Source organism: Stegodyphus dumicola, chromosome 1 (genome assembly GCF_044657685.1).
Source record: "Stegodyphus dumicola isolate Sdum_Otavi_A_Nest chromosome 1, ASM4465768v1".
Taxonomy (NCBI): Eukaryota; Metazoa; Arthropoda; class Arachnida; order Araneae; family Eresidae; genus Stegodyphus; species Stegodyphus dumicola.
The window spans coordinates 156,477,390-156,503,011 of record NC_140768.1 but is presented as its reverse complement, the minus strand read 5'-3'; the positions used below and the strand labels follow the sequence as shown (position 1 = coordinate 156,503,011).

Genomic DNA, 25,622 nt, shown 5'->3' with positions numbered 1-25,622 from the left:
GCGGCTGAACTGGGAGTTCATGTGACTGCAGATTTGAAAATAGTCGATTTAAAACAGAAAATTGTTGAAAGTAGAGATTATGATGAAGTATTCGTCAAAGGAGTCTTAGACACAATAATAGAAGAACGGAAAGTGAGGGAGGAAAGGGAAGAACGGAAAGAGAGGGTGGAAAGAGAAGAACGGAAAGAGAGGGAGGAAAGGGAAAGAGAAGAACGGAAAGAGAGGGAGGAAAGGGAAAGAGAAGAACGGAAAGAGAGGGAGGAAAGGGAAAGAGAAGAACGTAGGAGACAGGAAGAAGCGGAAGAGCGGAGAAGGAAAGAACAGTATGAATTAGAGAGATTAAGACTTGAAGCAGAGACAAAGTCTCAAAATACCGGACAGATCCGGCCGAAAACGGAGCTGCGTCACCTTATGCAGAAATTCGATGACAAGAAAGGAGATATCAGTCTATATTTGCTATTGTTTGAAAGGCAAGCAGAATGGGCTAAAATTGATAAAGAAGAATTTGTATCTCATTTACTAGGACTACTTCCTTACGAAGTAACCCAGTTAATAGCTAGAGAACCCTCCGATAAAGCTAAAGACTATGAACACGTGAAGAATTTATTGTTAAGACGGTTTAAACTAAGCCCGGAAAAGTTTAGGCAGAAATTTATGAAACATCAAAAGAGTACCGAATCCACATGGGTGGATTTCAATTATGAAATAGAAAATTATTGCAAGGAATGGGTGACTGGTCTAGGAGTTAAGACTTTTGATCAGTTGCTAGATTTGATGGTGATTGACCAACTTAAGCGTCGAGTTCCTCCTGAAATTCGAGATCATTTTCTTGATGAGTGGGTAGAGATGATTTCATCTAAAAAATTAGCTGAAAAACTTGATGCCTATGAAAACGTTTGCGGAAACTTTAAAAAAAAGCCTGTAGTGGATAAGCAGAAAGAAAGATACAATGCACTAACTCAAGGTAAATTGAGTTCAGATAATAAAAATAAAACTGAAAACAAAATGTCATCAGGATTTAATACGCAAAGCTTGTTTCATAGACCTAGAAGTCCACGTCCAGATGATAAATATGAAAAACGAAAGACGCCACAATGCTATCAGTGTGGGTCCTATCAACATTTAAGGCCCCAATGTCCAAAACTTAAGAATAGTACTGAATCTCCTGCTAATCTTAACAGAATTAGTGCAAAACCAGAGGATAAATTTCTATTACCTTATACTAGTATGGGTTACGTAAATGGTCATAAAATTCCTATATTAAGGGATTCAGGTGCTAGTATTGATATAGTTTGTCGCAAATACATCACGCCGGAAATGCTGACAGGTGAAAATGTGTGGGTGCAACAGCCATTAGACTTGAATCCAACCTGTTTACCATTGGCTGAGATCGAACTAAATTGCGATCTTGGGCGAGTAATAACTAAGGCTGCCATTATTAGAAATGAACTCGACAAAGGAAGGTATTTATTAGGCAATCGAACTTTTGCACTGTTGAATAAACAAGGAAAGGAGCCTGATAGTTGTCCTCACCAGGTTAATGCTGTCTCTACTAGAGCTCAAAGGAAAAGAGAAATAGCTGAAGAGAAGCTCTTGGAACCGATGAAGGAAGAAAATAAAGCATCCAGAGATGTTTTTGAAGAAGAAGATAATTTACCGGAACTAAATACGGAAGATGAAGCTCTCATGAAACTGGTAAAAATTGACTCAGAAGAAATTGCACAACTTCAGCTTGCTGATAAGGAACTGTCTAAAATCATCCAAGAAGTTAAAGAAGGTACATGCAAAAATGAGAACTATAGTCTGACAGGAAAAGAACTTTTAGTTAAAAAAACGACGGATAAAATGGGCTTTGAAAGACAGCTTGTCGTTATACCTGAAAAACTCAAGCCGTCAATTATAAAGATGTGCCACGAAGGAACTTCTGGTCATTTGGGTGTCAAAAAGACCAAAGACAGACTTGCTAGATATTTTTACTGGACGAGGTGTTACAAAGAAACTGAAGATTTTGTAAGAACCTGTGATGCTTGTCAGCGCGCTGGAAAAGGAAATGACAAAAAGAAGGCTCCAATGACATTAGTACCAGTAATTTCCGAAATATTCACTAAAATAAATGCCGATGCCGTTGGTCCGCTACCTATTTCAAAGACTGGAAAAAAATATATTATTACAGCTCTGTGTATGTCGTCCAAATATCCAGATGCTGTAGCGGTGACAGACATTTCTTCGCCATCTGTGATTGATGCTTTCTTACAGATTTTCAGTTGTATGGGTTTCCCAAAAGTGATCCAAACAGATCAGGGGACCTCTTTCGTCAGTGCTTTGACAGAGGAATTTTTGGAGCGTTTCGGCATTAAACATGTAAGAAGCTCTGTGTATCATCCGCAGAGTAATCCCGTTGAACGATTCCATAGAACGCTAAAAAGGGTGTTAAGAGTCGTATGTATAGGAGCGACTTCGGATTGGGAGAATTATCTACCATCAGTTCTTTTTGCTCTCAGAACAGTCACACACGAAAGCACTGGTTTTACACCAGCAGAATTAGTTCATGGCAAAAACCTACGAACGCCAGTCACTTTACTTTATGAGCAGTGGCTAGAACCGATTGAAGAAAGTAATAATGTTGTCAGTTACGTTTTCGAACTTATTAGTCGAATGAAGAAATGCCAAGAACTTGCCGTGGAAAACATGAAAGAAGCTCAACAACGGAGGAAAACATGGTACGATCGAAACGCAGTGAAAAGAGAATTTGCTAGAGGAGATTTAGTTCTTGTTTTATCAATGAATCGTCAAAATAAACTAGAAGTACAGTGGAAAGGACCTGGAAAAATAGAGCAGAAAATTTCAGAAACCAATTATATTGTAAGTTTCGAGGAAAAAAATGAGCCAAATCAAGTATATCACATTAACATGCTTAAACCATATTACAAAAGACCAGAAATGATTAATATGATAACTGAAGTGGAAGGAGACTTAGAAATGGACATTCCTCGTTTACCTTCCAATCCAAGTATATTAAATTTCTCGGACATCATAGAGGAGAATGAACTCGAGAAAAGGTTGAAATCCGAGCAAATAGAAGATTTAAGAAAGATTTTATGGAAATATTCTGGTTGTTTTTCAAATAATCCTGGACTAACAAACTTAGTTTGTCACGATATTGAGCTATTAAATAACGAACCAATACAAATAAAGCCATACAGACTGTCACCCCGACAGAGTGAAATTTTCAAAAAGGAAATACAAAAAATGCTCAATCTTAAAATTATAGAGCCGGGAGAATCGGACTATACATCTCCCATGATTTTGATAGAATCTTCATCAAAGGATCCTCGGCCTTGTATTGATTATCGTAAACTCAATGCTGTTACTAAAACTGAATACTATCCTTTGCCTAATATTGAAGAACGTATCGAAACTGTAGCAAAAGCAAAATATATTACCCTATTAGATTTATCTAGAGGCTACTGGCAAATTCCGTTAACAGAAAGAGCCCAAAGATATGCAACGTTTGTAACTAGTTTTGGAAGTTTCAGGCCTCTACGTTTACCCTTTGGATTAAAAAATGCCCCATATTTTTTTAGCAAAGTTATGACTAAAGTCCTGGCTGGATGCGAAGGTTTCGCTGTACCATACCTGGATGACATTGCCATTTACTCAGAAAACTGGGAAGATCACCTTAAAAACTTAACTTCTGTTCTAGAAAGAATACAGAAAGCAAATTTACGACTAAAACCATCAAAATGTAAATTTGCACAAGATCAAGTGAGATACCTAGGCCATGTTGTGGGACAAGGACAACGAACCCCGGATGAAGTAAAGATCCTGGCTGTAAAGGAGTATCCTACACCTAAAACCAAAACAGAAGTACGTGCTTTCTTAGGACTGGTAGGGTATTATCGCCAGTACATACCGAGATTTTCAGAAATTGCTTCACCCCTCACGGACGCTTTGAAGGGGGTAACAAAAAAAGGAAATATACAATGGTCTGAAATATGTGACAGAGCTTTTAAAAATTTAAAAGAGTTGCTATGCAAGAAACCAATTCTGTATGCTCCCGATTTTGATAAAAGGTTTATTATACAAACCGATGCCTCAGACAATGGCATGGGTATAGTACTATGCCAATTAGATGATGAACAACGTGAACATCCTATCTTGTATATAAGCAAAAAATTTACTAAGTTTGAAAAGAATTATTGTACTACTGAAAAGGAGTGCGCTGCTATCATCTACGCTATCAAGAAACTGCATTTTTATCTGGATGGTCAGCAAGAATTCTTGATTCAAACTGATCATAATCCTTTGGTCTGGCTACAATCCAACGCCAAATGTAACTCTAGATTGATGCGCTGGGCACTCTCATTACAACCTTATAATTTTAAGGTCATTCATCGCAAAGGATCTTTGCACAAGAACGTAGATGTTCTGAGTAGAATTAAGTAATGTAACTCTTAGTGTATGTAACCACGTTTAGAATTAATTTTATTGTTTAATGTATGCTCAACTAATGTATTTGAACGTTCTCCATTTCTTTCTTTTTAAATGTAGTGTAAAAGTATTGTTTAAAACTTAAAATTTTTTGGCCTGAAATTTAGAAATTTATAAGAGAAATAACCTTTGCTCTTTAAGCAAATGAGCAAGCCGAGCTTATTAAACTGTCAAATTTTACAGAACTTTTCCCTTCGGAAAAAGTCTCTCCGTTGGGGGAGAGGTTGTAACAGCTTTAAATAGTATTAAAATCTTGTAGTTTAAATAATTTAAATAGATGAACATTAAGTTATTTGTGAATGGCAATATTTGGAACCAGACTCGAGTGCCACTCTCGCACGAGTGCGACTCTCGCACGAAGAATGTAATTTATTTTTAAATGTTAGAATATGTTTTCTCTTCTTGTTTGTATGTCGCCATTTTTTTTAGTGTTAAATAAAAGTTATTGCTGTGTTCCATCATTGGAGTTGCTTCATTTCGCCAAAGAAGTATCACAACATTCACCTAAATAAATTTAATGACTTCTTAAAAATACATATTATTTTATCTTCTTGCATTGTAGTAAAAGCTCAACTATCCGCAATGCTTGGAAAATGCCCAATACCTGATAAGTAAAAATACCATATATTTGAATGTATAAAAAGTGTAACTAATGGCACTAAGCCAAATGAAAGGGGGGGGGAAATCTACTCTAAAATTTATAAAAAGTCATCTTATTTTACTATTAGCTTGAACATTCAAAGACCACATTGAAAATTATGTAAAATTAAGGGGCGAATACAATTCAAACATAAAAGCCCATGTTTTTCATAGGCTCTAAACATCTAAAAGAACATCTCATCTGCTTATAAAATCCTGTCAAATCATGAAAGCTGGTGAAGATGCCAGCAAATTCACACCATCTGACAGAAGTTTAAAGGAATAGATTGTACCTAATGTAGTTAGATAATCAAAAGATACAGGTTACAGATGTGGCATTTAAAGGACTTAAAATGTTATGGTAAGTTTTCAAGTACTTTATCAATGTTTGCCACTGTTTATCAATTTTCAAATAATTTTGTATACACACACACTTTTCTTGATCTCATAACTTCAAAAATACTGCACTGCAGTGGCAGCCTCTCTATTTGTGCACATGAATCCCCCCCCGCAAAAAAACAAAGAAATCAATTTATTAATAAATTAAATAAAATAATATTAAATACACTTCCAGATTTTTTTTAAATTTCCAGGATGTGTTTCTTCCCCCTTTAAGTACACTAATAGATAGCTAGTATACTGTACCATGGGTTACTATAGCACAGATTACTTGGTTTTTCTTTGATCACATTTACAAAATGCCTTTGAAATGTCCTTGAAAACCAGTTTATGGAACAGAAGTGGTTTTCAAGCACAGATGAGGAGGAAGAGGATGGTACCGCTGATACCATTCCATTCATACATCTTTGGTAGATGGGAGCTCGTACTGTTTGCAGTTATCTCATCTGAATCTCCCTTAGTCAAGGCTGTTCCTAGGCCATTGGCTGCTTGCATACTTTCCTACAATTGCCGCCCCCAAATATAAATAAAAAGCTCAATGATTCATAAAATTTTTATTTCGTACTCACTAAGTACTTACATATGACAAATTGTATAAAAAGTACTTACATATGACAAATTGTATAAAAAGTACTTACATATGACAAGTACTTACAATGAATTTAATGAATTTTATATATTTAGGCATGGTATCACAAGAGTCCGCCTGCCCCTGATTTCAGCCGCCCACATACTCTTAGGCACTGCCCTCCTGCTAGGAATGGCCTGCCCTTGGCTTGCAGTATTGCAGATAGAAAGATAGTGTGTGAAATACCCTTGTGAGCTTGTGGAAGTAGGTATCCTGTCCATTACTGAGCAGACAAAGGCATAAAAAAATTTTGAATCATTTGGTCGATTTGTCTTCCTCGAGGATTTGTGTCCTTACCGCAGAGTGGACTATGGGCATTAAAGTCACCTAACATGATAAAAGGTTCAAGTAGCTGATTTAATTAAGTCATCTAAATCTCATTGATTGTTGTGTTCATTTGAAGGCAAATAGACACAACAAACTGAAACCAGGAATTTTATATTTATTTAAATGGAAACGGCTTGAAGGCTTGTTCTTAAAGGAAATGAACTGATCAGACCAACACATCCACTAGCACACTTACCTACAAGATTATCTTTCCTGACAAATGAGAACTTTTAAAGCTTAGCTTCTTTCTCTGGTTTCAGGAGAGTCTCCTGCACTGCCAAACACACCGGATGATGTTTATTGGTCAAGTATTTGATGAAAACAAGATTTTGGTAGAAGCCGCAATAATTCCAAGAAACATGAGTGGCCATTATGAATGATATTTATATTTTCGGTGCTGTGTTTTTGTTTTACGTGGAAGTAGATGCCTCAGAATGTCCAGTCACTCTTCCACATCCATATCAGAATGCAGATCATCTGAACGAATTCTAACAGAGGAGCTCAGACTTGGATTTCTGGAAGGCACTGAAAGTTTCTTTTTTTTTTTTTTTCCCTCTTTTTTTTTTTTTTTTTTTTTTTTTTTTTATTATTATTATTATTATTACTATTACTATTTTCAGATTGGTTGTTTTTAGTTTCTTTACTACTGGGCAGTTAAATTTTGATTGGCTGTTTATTTTGTGCACTTATTGCTGTTTGTGTGCCTGATGATTTATGAATTTTAATGCATTAGCATATGACAGCTTTCTTGTCACCTCTACAAAAAAAATAGTTTTTGTTATATTTATATATTGTACATTTTTCTCAGACTTCCGTTTTGGGCAAAGGCGAGAGACATCTGTGTGCTCTGATTTGCAATTAACACATAGTGAGCTGGCACTGTAATTATTGCTGCCGTGGCCTTCCACAGCAAAATGTGCACATGTGACTTTGCCATGACAGGGCATTTTCCGAGTGTCAAAAATGCTGGCACTGAAATCAACGTAAGGGGCTAGGTATTTAAGGTCTTATAAGGCAGAGCAAATACCCAGCCTTAATACTTTTTGGCAGCTCAGGTGAACTGAAGGCCAGGATTATATGTTCAGTATTAATCAAGTGCCTTCTTTGTGCATCTTGATCCGCCTTGCCGCCTAGATATTCTAGTTGGACAGCTCTGATTCAATTTCCTCTTCTGATATGGAAAAGAGGTTGATCTTGGAAATAATGTCACGACAGTAATGTTTTGTGTTCTGTGACACTAATGTCGAATTGCCCTAATTTCTTTAATTCAAGGATGGTGAGAGATTGAATAGGCAAGACAGTTTCTATTAGTAGATCATCAGAACACAACCGTTTTCTTATGACAGATATATATTTTTATATACTCGAAATGGTGACATTTTTTGCATATTGCCTGGGGTGTTACTGATGACAAGATATAAAGGTAGAATTTTCTCTTGATTGGCAATCGCATTTGTCTGAATTTTTTTTTTTTTTTTTTTTTTTTTTTTTTTTGATTGTGAACATTCTCTTTTAGACAGTTTTGTTTTGAGAGGCTATACTGAATAAGAAATTAATTCAGGTCAGACTGCCACCCCCCATGCAGCCCAACAAGGAAACACAGATTCCTGTGTTAGTGCTAGCCGGACCTATACACAAACAGAATTCCTACAGTTAGCTTTCCCAAAAGCAGCAACTCATGAAAGCTTATCCCTAAAGCCATCGATACAAAGCTTGGGAGACCAGCCAATCGACACTCATTAGGACAATAAAGTTCATCCCGTTTAGCTTAAGTAGAGGCCAAAGCAGTGTATTGCGAACAGTATCTTGTTCCTCAACTACCAGTACCCTCCTTTCCAACGACACAGGTCTTTAAGCATAGCAAACACATAGGCAGTTTTCTCAGCATTTAAAATTAAAAACAATTATTGTAATAGCATCTCATGACAAATCCCGATCTTTGAAGAGGAGAAACACAAGGCAGGAAAAAGTGATAGCTAAGAGGAGGGAAAACGAAAGGAGGAAAGATCATTAGGGCACCAGGATCGTGACCCCCCCATCTCACTAAGAGGGTGATTCCATAAAGGGCTATGATACCTCAGTATTGCCATACCCACACTCACATAAAAGCCCCTGAGGGGAAATCTGCAATGAAGGGAAAGCCATGGTTGTATTTATACCCAAAAAAAGTACAGTGAATGAGAAAATAGCACAATCTGTCAGCAGAAAAAGTAATGAAAATTGAAAAATTCAAGTTAATTTAAAAAGCATTAGGAAGGACTGGATTGGATATAAAGTTATTAACTAAACAAGATAAATCTTTGTGAATTGAAAAATCTTCAAGAAAATCCAATTAAAATGAAAGAAGCTTTCAGGATAATTTTTGTAGACACAAAGTCAAAATTATGATTAAATTTCTGACTATGACTAGCTATTGAAGACCTGTTAATTCACCTTTGTGTTCCTTGATGCAAAACTTTAATGCTCTTTTACTCTGGACGATGTTTCTCAAACTAAACTAATAAGATATGTTATAAATTCCTCAAGAATTAAAGTAAGAAATGGAATCTTTATGAATCAAACCATGGATTTTATTGAGAGGTGAGAAAATCATTTGAAAAAAACTGAACTTCTAGAGAATCCATGCAATTTTGTGCTGACAGAAGGATTGATTGTATTTACACTAACAGAAAGCTTTAACTATATTTACATTAACAGAAAAAAATTGATAACATGAATAATTATTAGTTTGTTTAAATTAAACAGCTATAAGGTGGAAAAACCAATCCACAATAACTGGAATTCTATAATGTTTCTGTAAAATAATTTTTTCTTTTACAGATTTACTGAACTGAAATATTTTTGGGGGAAAAAAGCTCTAAATTACAATAAATGCCCCCCTCCTCCCCCCAAAAAACCACCTACTAATGTGGTGGTATTAAAAAGCATAGACTAAATAAGCGTAATGAAAGTTATGCCAATTTCTGCTACACACTAGGAGTTTTGTCTTACAGTATACAGAATAACTACAGTCAATTACATTTTAATAGCTTCTGAACACAAGCAAATAAGAAATAATTTATTGAAGTCTATCATTGTAAAAGAAAGTATTAGTTTTACAAAAATGAAAGCATTTTATTTGTCTACTTACTAATTTTTCTATTTATTCTATATTTATATTTTATTCAGCTTCAAACCAACAACTTCAATTGGTTATAACAGGGGCAGGATAAAATTCTAGCAATTGAGGTGTCTTTTAAGAACATAAAAACAAAATATTATCCAAATCACTTGCATTACAGTAATTATGTATTTGGTTAACAGGGGAAAACAATCCAATTAATTGCATTTAAAAAATATCTGAATATGCTGAGGCAGTAGCTATTTTAGATATTTAACAGTTTTGCTGGTAGTCAGATATTTAGCTTAAAAAACACATTCTGGAATTGGTAGAATGCTAACAATAGATTATATAAAGTTTCCAAGTACAGACTTGCCTTAAATAATGATATACAATGTCATTCCATTTGCAGCTACTAAGTACAGCTTTTCTTCAGTTAGAAACATTTTTCGCAAATAACTTATTATTACAAACATTGTATGTTAAGTTTTACCCTTGTTTCTCCCACGAAACATTCTGAAACAACTCAGGAAGTCCTTTTTTTACATCCCCAATATACAGCTCCAGCTTTGAAGCTAAAATAATAAAGTTTGTAATGTCACTAAAGTAATATCATTTATTTTACAAATATATTTAATAGTCACGCGACTTAAATAAAAATACTTACATATTGAAAACTGATGAGATAATACTTGGAATTTACACAGCCTGGCCTTTGTTTCAAGACGAATAATTAAAACTTGAGGATATGGGCAAAATCTACGTAACAAAATAATTTACGTTATCGTTTCTGAAGAGAAAATAATCAAAAATATACATTATTCTAACAGTTGTTCCAAATATATGTTGGTTACAAAACAGCTAGTAAATCACACTAAGCTTTAAATAGGAAATCATATACTTGAGTAAGAGAATAGTTTTGTTTATCTTGGCTCAGATGTAAACTCTCAAAACAATAGAGATATAGAAATTAAGAAACATATTACTGCTGTCAGTTTAAGTTTTTATGGCTTTTTTTTTAAATCAAAATTATTTAAAAAGGGGGCAAAACTACTTTCCTAAAAACTATACTAAGACCTATCGTGATGTACAGCTTTGAAATCTGGATCTACACTAAGGTACATGAAACTCATCTAGGTCTTTTATAAAGAAAGTCCTAAAACAAACTGATATTGTTCTATTATTGGGGCCAAGAGTCATCACCAAATATTTTGCTAAACTTGCAGAGAGATTGGTTCATATGAAGTAGCCAATGTTTATTTTTTAAAAAGGAAAAGAATGCCTTTTAAAAACTGGCAACAAAAATACAAATTCTAAAGATTGTAACAATCACCTGTGTTTTTATTATTATTGTATTTGCCATGGATATGAGAAGTTGGGACTTACATAATGATGAGACATCTTCAATACAATTTCTTCAGGAACACAAAATTATTCTCTTTGAAAGAAAGTGCATGAAAAACCATAAAATGTAGCTCTAATTCATTTCGAAGGAAACACTTAATGGAGTTGTGAAGATATGATGTGCCGCGAAAGGAAAAGGATGGCGTTCTCAAAACTGGTTTGATAGAGAATTAGTTTCCTAATAGTAATTCAATACATTTATACATGGTGTTTAGAGTTAACTTCCTTTGAATTTGGTCAGTATCAACTTGATATGAATCACTGCATTGTTGACAAACAGTTACATAAGAGAAGTCTGTGACCATGTATTAATATCTAGACCATCAGTTAAAACAGGCAGCACTGATAACACTGTTGAACATAAATTAACAAAAGTCTGTTTTCATGTCGAAAAAACAATGTTGATCATATCCTTCCGCCTCAGAGGATGTACGGTGGGATTTGCCAAGAAACAAAAGAATGTTTTTAAGTTGCTATGTCTAACCATCCTCCCAGAATTTTGCTTAAAGTTATCGGAAGAAAATATTATTGATGGTACTACAATATACTGAGACTGCTGGAAAGAGTATACTTAAAAATTAAAAGAGGCCAGATTTTGAACATTTCTATGTTAACCATAAACATAAATTTATTGATCCAGATACTGGTTTTCACACACAAGCTATTGGAAGGTTACGGAGCAGTATGAAATGGTGAAATAAATGACAATGCAGTACTGACCAGAACATTTAGATTCTTATTTGACTGAGTTCATGTGGTATCAAAAGTATCTTAACACATCGACTGTCATGGCACTTTTCGGATTCCGGTCCAAGAGGCCAAATCGATTTAATCATATTATGTTATTAATTTTTATAATTCTATTTTTTGTTTATTTTTTAATAAATTTTCTGTTCATTACAAGCCAGCATTGATTTTTTGTTCTTTTCCCATAAGCCATCTATCAATATTAGCATTGCTATATTCCTAGTTTAATTGTAGCTGCACAAAAATGGCAAGTACGAGATAACTCGTAGTTAGAGTCCTAGAAAAGAATGCAATCTACAAGTTATCTCGTAGTTGGCAGTCAACGTGTTTAAAGAGAATGTTTTTGGACATTTTGAAAGATATCCACGGTTTTATGACTCAGTGTTAATTTTCATTCACTAACCAAATTTTTCCCCCTGATATCTTTGGAAAGTTGTTTAATTTATATTAAAAAATTCTAATTTTACAAATATCTGTTATGTCATTTTTTCCTCTCTGATTTTTTTTCAACTTAATTGTATCATAAATATTTCGGTAATTATTTTTAATGTTTTAATTTTTTTTCCCCAAAAATTTTTTACTTTTGATGATATCCGAGTCTAGTTCCAATAACAGAACAGTACTATTAAATTTTTAGTGCTGTAAACATCGATCACTCATACGAACACAGGTATAATAATGAACTGCATAAATCATATTCAGAAATAATGAGAAAATATATTAAAATTAACTACTTGAAGTTAATTGTTAATTGTTAGTTTTGTCACATTTTCCAAATGAATTCTTTACCTTTTAAAAAATTTTAACAATTAACCAATGGGGAAACAAATCAGAGAAAGGCTAATCTAACTGAGCCCACAATGATATAAGAAAATGCATGATTTTTCCTACTAAATTTGAAATCAATTTTATAATTTTGGGGCAGAATTCAAAAATAAAAGTGATCTGAAATATATTTTATGATGTAGAACTGTATTTTCCAAAAATTCCTTTAGGAAACCAATACTTATGTTGTCATCCTCAAAGAGTCAATCAAAAAACAGTAATATGCTCTATATATTCGTTCTAATGAATTAATTTCAAACCACGAATTTCATCTGGTTATAAGAAGTGCAAGATAAAATTATGCTACCAGTTGAGGTGTCCAAAGTATGCACTTTGGATTATTACATTTTCTTCGGTTAAAGTAGAAATAGTAGTAGCTGTTTTGTTTTGGCTACTATGGTATTTAATTCTTTGAATTCTTTCATAAATATGTACCCATTAAGATTCATTTTATGCATTCAGCACTGGTATTGCAAAATACAGTCTCCAACATGTATTTTCAGTAAGTTTAACCAGGCAGTAATATAGTATTTACTTAGAAGTACTCTACTTCATATTCTTTCAATATATCAACTCTTGTTTGAGAGCAAGTAGAACTGCCCGAAAATTTGCATTTGCTGAAAAGCACAACTGCTCAGTTTCTGAATTAGTAGTTTTAAATAAAATTGTAAATCATATCATCCTTGTTTGTCAGACATTTCACTGGCCAAGATAGTTATTACTTACATTTAAGTTTTTTTTAATTGTTTATTTCTCAGAATATGAGCAAAGTGGTACTATAATGTGCCAAACTTCCATGATAGAAATACTCAGACCAGTCGTATTTTAAATATTTATTTTGAAACTTAAAGTTTTCTTTGTTAAATAAAAAGTAAAATTAAACAGCAAAGTTACAGAAGGGGAAAGATAGCAGCTTTTCTCTGATAAAAGCTCTTGGTACATGCATACTTTTGCAACAATCTTGGTACAATTTGGTAATTTTTCAAGAATGGAAATGTAAAAGTTACTTAGCATGTGCAAATTGGTAGTTTTTGTGCCTCCATTTTTAGAAAGATTTCCAAACTATCAATATTTATACAGTCAAAAGTCGTTAATCCGGACTCATCGGGACTTCGGCAATTCCGGATTATCGATTTTTCCGGATTATTGATCATCAGTTTAAATCTGGTAAGATGGCATGCAGAAATTATAAAATTAAAAATATGAAACCGTAATTTATGAAATAAAGAACAATTATGACCTAAAGGGTATCAAAAGTTACAAAAAAAAGTTAATATTTATTTGTTTACTTTATTAAACATTTCTTTCAATGTAAGTTGTTTAGGTTGCTTCATTTTTTATGTGATAATACTTTCTCTTTAATTCTATAAACAGACATAATTTCTTGTTCAGTTACAAAGTTCTGCTGTTCAAGTCCTATAATTGCTGTGTCGAGAATACCGACTAATTTGTCAATCAAAATTTTTTCGTTTTCACTAACCTCTGTGTCACTTTCTTCGCTATCAGAAGCGAATTATAATGACGAGGAATTTGATTTAAATCATATCAAAGACGGAGTACATCGAGATGAAATACTACATTTAGTAAGGAATTATAAGCCAAATAAAACAAAAACATCTGCCCTGAAAATAAGGATAGTGCTGACAGATCAACTTCCAATTCATTGCATGCTGCGGCGTCCCCCCTTCCAGCCGCAGAGCAGCGTGAAATTGATAAACAGATTTCGGAATGGTTAGATAATCAAAGGATATGCCTTTATCCATTTTTGCAGCAATTCCACTTTTTGTTTAATGGACTTCGAAACATATTTTCGCTTTGTAGATCCTTTACATATTAGTAAATGTATATCAGAAATTCTATTTGACATAATCGAAAGTTCAAGCTTACTTTTATAAAATTGCTCTAACAGTCTGCAAAAAATAATAAGCCGGATCCAATTCAAAGATTAAGGAACAACACAATCTGCAACATTAACTGAATTAGATAATTTTAGCTTAGCTTATACCGTCCGTTATGCATTAAACGCGCATTCGTAAACGTATTTTGCGCATGCACACATGCACATTCGCAGCTGTAAAGGTCTTACGCGCATGCGTCAACGCGACGCATGTGCAGAAAGTTTGTAGCTTGGAGGTCCGGATTATGGGTGTCCGAATTAACGACTTTTGACTGTAGTAAGTTTGGTAAACAATATCAACATAGGAAAAGAAAACCTATTTTAGCAATTTAAAAACACATGTTTGAATTATTAAATAAGAATTATGTCATACATTTAAAATTTTTTTCAAAGCTTTTTGTAATTTTTTTTTCCCTGTTATTCTTCACCAAAGTACATAGCAATATGTTTTCTCTTTAAAAAAATCAGAGTATTGAGGAGACTTGGCTTTGTGCAATCTTCGGCAATACTGCCTATCTAGAAAACGCATTTCCTTGTTGCTTCCTTTAGAAAATTTTCAGCAAAATTCTGTATTACTGCTGAAATTTTACCATAGTTTCTTCCATTGCTGGTGAATTTCACAAGCTCATATTTTAAAACTGAATTTAAGGCAAAAAATATCACAATTTGTGCATAAAAATCGTTGGAACTTGGAATACAATAAAAAAGAACGTATATGAAAAAATGGTGGCATTGCTTGACTGAAATGATTGTTATGATCATGGTTGCCAGAGTTTGGCACTTTCTGAAAATTTGGCTACTACTTATAAGATGGTTGTGATAGCAGGTAAGTATTAATCCCTTTTTTAAATTTACCAACTAGGTCCACAGAAAACTCCCAAGGGGGTTGTCCTTATTAAGCCTTTTCCTTGAATCCTTTCCAGCCTTTGTAGCAGACACAGGGGTATGTTCCCGTGAGAAAAGGAAGTTCTCTAATATAAACTTGATGTTCTGTCAAACCTGATATTTGTCACAACCCCTTCCCTCTCTGGGGGAGTTGGTTCTAGGAGTCCGATCTCTTGCTTAATTATCACTGCTAAAGGCACATAAAGTCAGCAAAAAAATTATGAATGTAAAACATAAATAGTTACACTACGATGGGTTAAGTATCAAGGATAAAAATACGAAACTTATACTGAGGGCAGCATAAAAAGCACATAACTAATTACTAAAAACTAAATAACACACATACAAAACAGAATTTTACAGTTTTTCTGCAAACAAGTATTATACAATATACATTTTTAAAACCTATATTCATTATATATTTATTCAGGCTGAAAAGGAAAGCCATGAAGATATTTGTTTATCAATATCTAGAAATCTCTTTGTAGAGATGCAAAACTTGATCCTGAACTTACTGCACTTAATGACATTAAAATAATCATAAATATTTGAAGTGGCATCAACATAAGAAAAAGGATGACCGCGGCCGAGCGGTAAATTCGCTGAACACTGGTAGTTTGGTCCGAATCCAGCGAACGGGATGGCTGCATAGCCATTTTCGTGGTTTGCCCCATGTGTAGCGTGTATACGAGCAAGTTTCCCTTAGAAAGTCCTCCACAAAGCTTTCTCTCCCCTTAAGCAGATAGCCCTCGAGGATTTGCCTTAATCACATAAACCAAACCAAACATAAGAAAAAAACCACTTCATTATTAATTTGGTTTACATCATTTATGAAATAAGCATAATTATTCCTTTTAGGCATTTCCATATAAGGCTTTAGTATAATGAGATGGCGAACAGTAGCTCTTTCTGGTTGATCTTTAGATTATGGTAACTTAACGATTTTTTGGTGAAAATTTCGCGACCAACTCTGCTACAGCAGCCCTCTATTTTTTTTCGCCGCCATTTTGTCTTCACGAAGTAAAGACATGTTTCATTTCTTTTTATTTGCTCAACACTTTTTCCAACAATCTGCTAGCCGAATTACACTTATGCTACAAATTTTATGGAACAAAACTGCTTAATCATGACAAATATTAACTGCAAAATTGGGAAAAAGTGCAGAATCGCAAACTCCTTGTCGCGTTTTTCAAAATCGCACATACACAGTAACCATGTACACGTCGACTTATTTTTACTTAAAAAAACATCCCAGAATTGCACAAAAATGGCATTGCGCACACTCTTGACTTTATCCATCTACACTGCTATTTTCTCATAAATTACAAAAATTTGCACGAAAATGCAGGAAAATTTTCTGAATCTCTAAACTCTGTAAAAAGCACATATATAAAATTACCTGATCGCGAAAAAGTATATACCCTATCCAAGAATGAACATTTCCACGTATAATATAAATAAAATATCCAAAAACTTTTACCTCTAAATTATCTATTATAAACGTCACCAACGAATTCATAGCAAAACATTAAAAATGGTTACAAATACTTAGTGTCAAATATTTAAATTATTTCCATACACGTTTACTTCAACTGAAACGTATACCAAATTCCTACAAGCATAAAATTCACAAAATAACTATCATTTAATTAAAATATCACTAAACCATGAACACGTCGACTTATTTTTACTTAAAAAAATCCCAGAATTGCACAAAAATGGCATTGCGCACACTCTTCACTATATCCATGTACACTGCTTTTTTCTCATAAATTAGAAAAATTTCACGAAAATGCATGAAAATTTTGTGAATCTTTAAATCCGGTAAAAAGAACATATATGAAATTACCTGATCACGAAAAAGTATATACGCTTTCCAAAGATGAACATTTCCACGTATAAAATAAATAAAATACCCAAAAACTTTTACCTCTAAATTATCTATTATATTATAAACGTCACCAACGAATTCATACCGCAAACATTATAAATGGTTACAAATACTTAGTGTCAAATATTTAAATTATTTCCATGCACGTTTACTTCCACTGAAACGTATACCAAATTCCTACAAACATATAATTCACAAAATAACTATCATTTAATTAAAATATAATTAAATTCAAAAACACTACTTAAAATATAAATAAGCACATACATTAAATTAATAAAAATTAGCTTACAATCCTAACTACTTTAAACTAAATCATTGCTAATAACAATTTTCCAATAATACCATATTATTTTATTTACTCCTTACATTTAGAACAATGCATAAAAATAATATCCTCAAATAATTAAAAATACTAACTTACCTAATCTTCTTCAGAATCTTGATTACAAGTCAGATACACTTTTCTAATTCATTCAATAAAATTATTGAAAGATTTTTTCTGCGAATTTTTCCTCCATACTTCCTCCGCTAAATAAAAAGCAAAATTCTCTTTATCACAATGCCTAAATACCCATTTCGAATTCACTTTAGTTAGGGCCATGGGATCCAAAAATTAACCAACACTGTTTCACACAACACAGAATAAAGCTAAATACAAAATTTCCAGATTTTTTCCAGATTTCCCCCCTTTTCCGATTAAAGAACTGTAATTCGTCCATTAATGTCACATGACATATCTCATGATCTCTCATTTCCCTCACACAAAATAATGCGTAATCGGAACTGAGTACTTCTCACATTATTACCAAAGTCCTAGGTAGTAACCTTTATCGCCTCCAAAATGTCACCATACTACCAGTTACCATATTCCAAAGATCAGCCCTCTTTCTTCTTCCCTGGTAAATTTACAATAAAACTTGTAATTTGATATTTTTAAATCATTACTTTCTCTTTGTGAAAACTTTGAGTCATATCTAATGAATGAAGAGGCAGTTCATTCATCTCTGTGTTGAAAGTGTATGCCCATCGATTTTCCTTTGCCTTGTGGGAGCAGAGTTCCCAGCAAATGTGTGATTGCCTCATTAACAAACTGGTGGTTATGCACCAGTCATCTTTACTCAATTCTTTGTAATTTGCTCAATTTTTTTTTTTTTTTTAAACTTTTGCTCATTTTCCATTACAAAGAACATGTGTAATTAAATTACAAAAATAACATAAAATAATTTAACTCCCTGCCTCAATATAAAAATCCAAGGTACTTACCTACCTGGATTTTTAGACTTGATGTCTGGAATAATGAAGAATCTGTTAATCACAACTTCAGATTTTTATGAACATGGACCAGACACTTTACACTTCACAACGCATCACTTGATGATGCCTAAAACACTGATGGTGCCTAAAACTTAAAGATGACCCTGGTATTCGTTGTAATTTCCTAAACAGATGAAATTTTTACATTTTCCTAGTGGAAATATTTTTGAACATGGAATGGTCCCACAAGATGCTGATGATCTTTGGACATTGACTATCCCACAGGGGCGTAGCTAGAGGGGGGCAAAGGGGGGCATCTGTTCCCGGGCACAGAATCCAAGGGGCGCCAAACTGATGTTACGACATTTAGAATTAAATTATTTTCATCCTTGGCAAGCAGTAGGGGGCGCGAAATCTTCAGTTGTCCCTGGGCGCTGAAAACCCTAGCTACGACTCTGCTATCCCAAATCTTAAAGATCAGCTGCATTTAGGAGCCTGGTATTCCTCTTTACCTGGACTGATGTCCGCAATCTGCTTCCATGGATTTCTTATCCCACTGCTGCCACCAGTAAATTTTACCTGTAACATGCTGAACTTCCGTGATGGAACTAGTGAGACCAGTTGGGTTTTAAATACTTATTTTGAAACTTAGCACAAGTTTTCGTGGTTAAATAAAAAGTAAAATGAAGCAGAACAATTACAGAAGAGGAAAGACAGCAGCTTTCTCGTTGAGTAATACAACATACTCCTTCGCCATTTCTCAAACCAAAGCTCTTTTTTTTAATCTTACCAACTACAGTCACGGAAACCGTACAAAGGGTTACATAATGTAATATTTTTCGGTACTGTTCTGTTATTGGGACCAGATTCAAAAATGTATGAACGTATGTTTGTATGTATGTGCATATACACGTATATACACAAATATACAGTCAAAAGACGTTAATCCGGACTCGTCGGGACTTCGGCGATTCCGGATTTTCGATTTTTCCGTATTATAGATCATCAGTTTAAATCTGGTAAGATGGCATGCAGAAATTACAAAATTAAAAATATGAAACTGTAATTTATGAAATAAAGAACAATTATGATCTAAAGGGTATCAAAATTTAAAAAAAGAAAAAGCTTAATATTTATTTGTTTACTTTATTAAACACTTCTTTCAATGTAAGTTGTTTAAGTTGCTTCATTCCATGTGATAATATTTTCTCTTTAATTCTATTAAACAGACATAATTTCTTATTTAGTTACAAAGTTCCGCTGTTCAAGTCCTATAATTGCTTGTCGAGAATACTGACTAATTTGTCAATCGAAATTTATTCGTTTTCAATAACCTCTAAGTCACTTTCTTCACTATCAAAAATGAATTATAATGACGAGGAACTTGATTTAAGTCATATCAAAGACGGAGTACATCGAGATGAAATACTAAAGGAATTATAAGCCAAATAAAATAAAATCATCTGCCCTGAAGAAAAGGATAGTGCTGACAGATCAACTTTCAATTCATTGCGCGCCACGGCGTTTCCCCCCTTCCCGCCGCAGAGCAGCGTGAAATTGATAAACAGATTTCGGATTTCAAAACATACTTTCGCTTTGCAGATTCTTTACATATTAGTAAATACAGTCAAAACAGTCAAAAGTCGTTAATCCAGATTCGTCGGGCCTTCAGCGATTCCAGATTATAGATCATCAGTTTAAATCTGGTAAGATGGCATGCAGAAATTATAAAATTAAAAATATAAAACCGTAATTTATGAAATAAAGAACAATTATGATCTAAAGGGTATCAAAATTTACAAAAAGAAAAAGCTTAATATTTATTTGTTTACTTTATTAAACATTTCTTTCAATGTAAGTTGTTTAAGTTGCTTCGTTTCATGTGATAATACTTTCTCTTTAATTCTATTAAACAGACATAATTTCTTGTTCAGTTACAAAGTTCCGCTGTTCAAGTCCTATAATTGCTGTGTCGAGAATACAGACTAATTTGTCAATCGAAATTTTTTTGTTTTCAATAACCTCTGTATCACTTTCTTCACTATTGGAAACGAATTATAATGACAAGGAACTTGATTTAAATCATATCAAAGACGGAGTACATCGAGATGAAATACTACATTCAGTAAGGAATTATAAGCCGAATAAAATAAAAACATCTGCCCTGAAGAAAAGGCCTCTACGTATTAGTAAATGTATATCGGAAATTCTATTTGACATAATCGAAAGTTCAAGCTTACTTTTATAAAATTGCTCTAACGGTCTGCAAAAAATAATACGCCGGATCCAATTAGAAGATTAAGGAACAACACAATCTGCAACATTAACTGAATTAGATAATTTTAGCTTAGCTTATACCATCCGTTATACATTAAACGCGCATGCGCACATGCATATTCGCAGCCGTAAAAGTCTTATTCGCATGCGTCGAGTTTTGAGGTCCGGATTATAGATCATTCCGGATTATGGGTGTCCGAAATAACGACTTTTGACTGTATATATTGGAAATTCTATTTGACATAATCGAAAGTTCAAGCTTACTTTTATAAAATTGCTCTAACAGTCTGCAAAAAATAATAAGCCGGAACCAATTCGAAGATTAAGGAACAATGCAATCTGCAACAATAACTGAATTAGATAATTTTAGCTTAGCTTATACCATCTGTTATACATTAAACGCGCATGCGCACACGCATATTCGCAGCCGTAAAGGTCTTACGTGCACGCGTAAATGCCTATGCGCATGCATCAATGCGACGCATGCGCAGAGAGTTTGTAGCTTTGAGGTCCGGATTATAGATCATTCTGGGTTATGCGTTTCCGAATTAACAATTTTTGACTGTATATATATTATGGTAAAAATCCAAAGTCTGAAAAATCCTAGGTTTCATCGTCCAAAGTATGCTTTAATATGATTCCATTTCGGCCTTTTACCAAGCCTTAAAAAACCTAGAATTTACCAGAATTTTCAGTAAAACCTAGAATATACCAGACTTCGGGCTTTTACAGTACATATACACGCATACATGAACACATGCATGCATTTCTGAACACGATCCTGATATCGAGGAAAACTGACCTACATTTATATTACATGCATGAAAAAATTAAAAAATTTCATGTTTATCTTTGGATTACGGTAACTTAATAAATTTTTGGCAAAAATTTGGCGACCAACCCTGCTACAGCAACCTGCTAGTTTTTGTTTGGATGCCATTTTGTTTTCACGAAGTAAAGGCATGTTTTCTTTTTTTTTTTACTCAACATTTCCAACATTTTTTTTTCAACAATCTGCTAGCCGAATTATGCTTATGCTAGAACTTTTATGGAACAAAAGTGCTTAATCATGACGAAGATTAGGTGCGAAATTGGGACAAAGTGCAGAATCGCCCACTGCTTGCCGCATTTTTACGAATTGCACATGCACGGTATCATCCATGTACACGTCGACCTATTTTCACTTAAAAGAACATCTCAGAATTGCACACTTTTAACTATATCCATATACACTGCTAGCTAGTAACCTTTATTGCCAAACGACCTGTTACCATATTCCAGAGATTAGCTAAATTTTACGTAGCCTATTCATTCCACTACTAGGATTAGAATAAATTTCAATATGTAATTTTAAATGTAATGATTATATAAAATTAGGCAAAAAATGAAACCTTACATTGGCATAAATTTTGAATTAACTCTCTACTGATTTTGAAGGTGATCAGACATATATCACTCTTTTCAGAATAGCTTTGTATTCCTAAAAAAAAGGCACTATGTTTACCGCCTTTTTTATTGGGCTCCTAAAAAAGAGGCACTATGTTTGATTCTTGAAATTGGAAGATTTATTTAATCTAGATAAACAAACATCATTTGTTAAATTTAAAATTTTACACTGACATGTTTTTTCATACTGGAAATTTACAGAAGATTACAGAAATACCTTGCTTATCAGTTTGGAATGGATACATATAAATTATAAATATGGTTAGCAGGAGTCATGAAATGGACTACCATAACCACAGACAGATGTTCGAACAACACTTTTTTATATCGAAAGTAAATCGTTTTTTGGAAAACTAAGTAAAATCATTCGCATGGATGTTCACAAATACAGAACACAATTCGAATATAGAGAATTTCGTTGATCTTTACAATATGGTAACTGGTAGTTTGGCGACATTTTGGAGGCGATAAAGGTTACTACCTGGGACTTTGGTAATAATGTGAGCAGTACTCAGTTCCGATTACGCATTATTTTGTGTGAGGGAAATGAGAGATCATGGGATATGTCATGTGATATTAATGGACGAATTACGGTTCTTGAATCAGAAAAAGGGGGGGAAATCGGGAACAAATCTGGAAATTTTGTATTTGGTTTATTCTGTGTTGTGTGAAACAGTGTTCGTGAATTTTTGGATCCCATGGCCGTAACTAAAGAAAAGTTTATCGGACACGTAATCAAGATTCTGAAGAAGATTAGGTAAGTTAGTATTTTTAATTATTTGAGGATATTATTTTTATGCATTGTTCTAAATGTAAGGTGGAAAGGAATTTTGTATTATTGGGAAAATTGTTATTAGCAATGATTTAGTTTAAAGTAATTAGGATTGTAAGGTAATTTTTATTAATTTAATGTATGTGCTCATTTATATTTTAAGTAGTGTTTTTGAATTTAATTATATTTTAATGAAATGATAGTTATTTTGTGAATTTTATGTTTGTAGGAATTTGGTATACGTTTAAGTTGAAATAAACGTGCATGGAAATAATTTAAATATTTGATATTAAGTATTTGTAATGCTTGCGGTATGAATTCGTTGGTGACGTGTATAATGTAATAGATGAATTAGAGGTAAAAGTTTTTGGATATTTTATTTATTTTATATGTGGAAATGTTCATATTTGTAAAGGGTAAATACTTTTTCGCGATCAGGTAATTTCATATATGTTCTTTTTACCGGGTTTAAAGATAGAGAAAATTGTCATGTATTTTCGTAAAATTTTTCTAATTTATGAGAAAAAAGCAGTGTACATGGATATAGTGAAGAGTATGCGCAATGCCATTTTTGTGCAATTCTGGGATGTTTTTTTAAGTAAAAATAAGTCGGCGTGTACATGGTTTATGTGTATGTGTTATTTTGAAAAACGCGTAAGGAGTATGGTATTGTGCACGTTTTCCCAATTTTGCAGTGAATATTTGTCATGATTAAGCAGTTTTGTTAGATAAAATTTCTAGCATAGGTGTAATTCGGCTAGTAGATTGTTGGAAGAAGTGTTCAGTAGATAAAAAGAAAAGAAACATGTCTTTACTTCGTGAAGACAAAATGGCGGCGGGAAAAAAAAAATAGAGGGTTGCTGTAGGAGAGTTGGTCGCCAAATTGTCGCCAAAAAAAACGCCAAGTTACCATAATGTAAAGATCAACCGAGAATTTTTATGCCATACAATTTAAATACAAATTACATAATTTCATGCTAAAATGTAATTTCTTTGTACACATACACTGTACAATTTTATATCGTAAGCAATGTTCAAAATTCTAAACAATAATGTATCAAATAAAAGAAATAAAAACAAGAACGCACTTAGGAGACATCCAGCCTTTCGCTGATGGACGTTGATTATTTAACTCTGCCGCAGGAAAGTTTTCATCTTCTCCGGATACTTTAATTACAGAATAATCAATCCGCTTTAGCATGTTGGAATTACAAGTTAAAACCCTTGGAATGCATCTAGTTATCCATCTAATCGATCATTCGGAATATAAACAAAATCATTTACCGCTTTAAGCGTGCCATGATGCCACCTACCCTAGCTAGTCTTCAAATGTGAAAATACTCTAAAATTACTACTGTAAGGAAAAAGCTCTTGCCGTTAATTTTTATTCCATGTGCTAACAGTGAACTGACTAAATCCGCATGTGGAATACATTTGTTAATTTCATGGGAATTTTAACCTTTCCAACTCTCGTGTTCAATCTATCGCGACAGAAATAAATTTACTTCCTTTGGATAGATGGCAGCACTTTTCGCGACTGATATAAGTTGGCCTTGGGCAAGGGAGCGACTAAATTTCAACTCGGCAGGAAAATTTGATTGGTCAACGGTACACGTCACATGTGACGTCAAAAGCGGGATGTTTTAGATTTACCCCACAGGATTACCTGCCATTTTCGGTTGCTTGTTTGCTGAGCTCTGCAGTTATATTTTTTGGCGGGCTAAAAGTGTTTTTTGATAAAATATTTTAATTGGTAATTTAGGTATTGTTTGCTTGTAATTAAACATGTGATTACAAATTATTGTAAAGTATTTATTTTTAAGACAAACTTTTTGTAATCTATTTATTTTTCATATATTGCCTTTTGAGAACAGATAAATTTAGCGGAAATTTCCTTTGTTGAACAAAGAAAAATGAAAAATGTTTCAGAATAGCAAGCCGTGTTAGTTTCAGTCAAACATTAAATATTTTAATATCATATGCTACCATTTTTTGTGTCAAACATTAAATATTTTAATATCATATGCTACCATTTTTTTGTGTCAAACATTAAATATTTTAATATCATATGCTACTAGTTTTTATTCATTTCTTAATATATCTGATGACAAAATAAGTTTTTATTTTCTATTGCAGTACATAACTTTTTGTTATAACAATGGAATATGAAAAGATAGCAGTATTTGAATGTATGTACTGCTGCAAAAAGTGCAAAAAGAAAAAGGTTTTATATGAACACATTCGGGAAGTACATAAAGTACCTGTTGTGGCTGAAGGAAATTTGAAATGTCCTATTAATGCCTGCAATTTTTCATGTAGAACGTTTGAAGAGTTAAGAAATCACGCAAGAGATCAACATGGATACACTCTTAACTCCGTTGAAATGACATTTAATACATATGAAGGTAAGATATTAGAAATTTGCATTTTCTGCGATAAACGTTTTTAATTTGAATAGCCCCAAACTGAGTACAAATTACTATTTTTGCAAATTCATTCATCAAGCTGGGGAATAAAATACATCTATTTTTGTGAGTATAATTGATAACAGAATAATTTCCTTAGCATCTTGCTTTTTTCTGTTAGCCTGATAAACCCCCATTATTCTTCAGTAAAAATATTTCAAAGTAATATTTC

At 33.3% G+C, this 25,622-nt stretch overlaps 1 protein-coding gene across 7 annotated transcripts in view; it reads right to left on the bottom strand.

Moving 5' to 3' along the window:
- The window catches only part of LOC118198151 (centrosomal protein of 104 kDa), a 100,845-nt gene extending 76,353 nt beyond the window's left edge, over window positions 1-24,492 (bottom strand). For 2 of the 7 annotated variants that reach the window (XM_085822463.1, XM_035369760.2), the window contains exons 1-3: window positions 24,074-24,492; window positions 10,252-10,343; window positions 10,078-10,159 (exon numbers count right to left, since the gene is read on the bottom strand). In XM_085822463.1, coding sequence (XP_085678589.1) covers window positions 10,078-10,159; window positions 10,252-10,343; window positions 24,074-24,186 — 287 coding nt within the window. In that variant the 5' untranslated portion in view covers window positions 24,187-24,492. The remainder of the gene's footprint in view (window positions 1-10,077; window positions 10,160-10,251; window positions 10,344-24,073) is intronic. The other 5 variants (XR_004759707.2, XM_035369757.2, XM_035369756.2 and 2 more) reach the window with 5 other exon arrangements.
- Window positions 24,493-25,622: the final 1,130 nt, after the last annotated feature.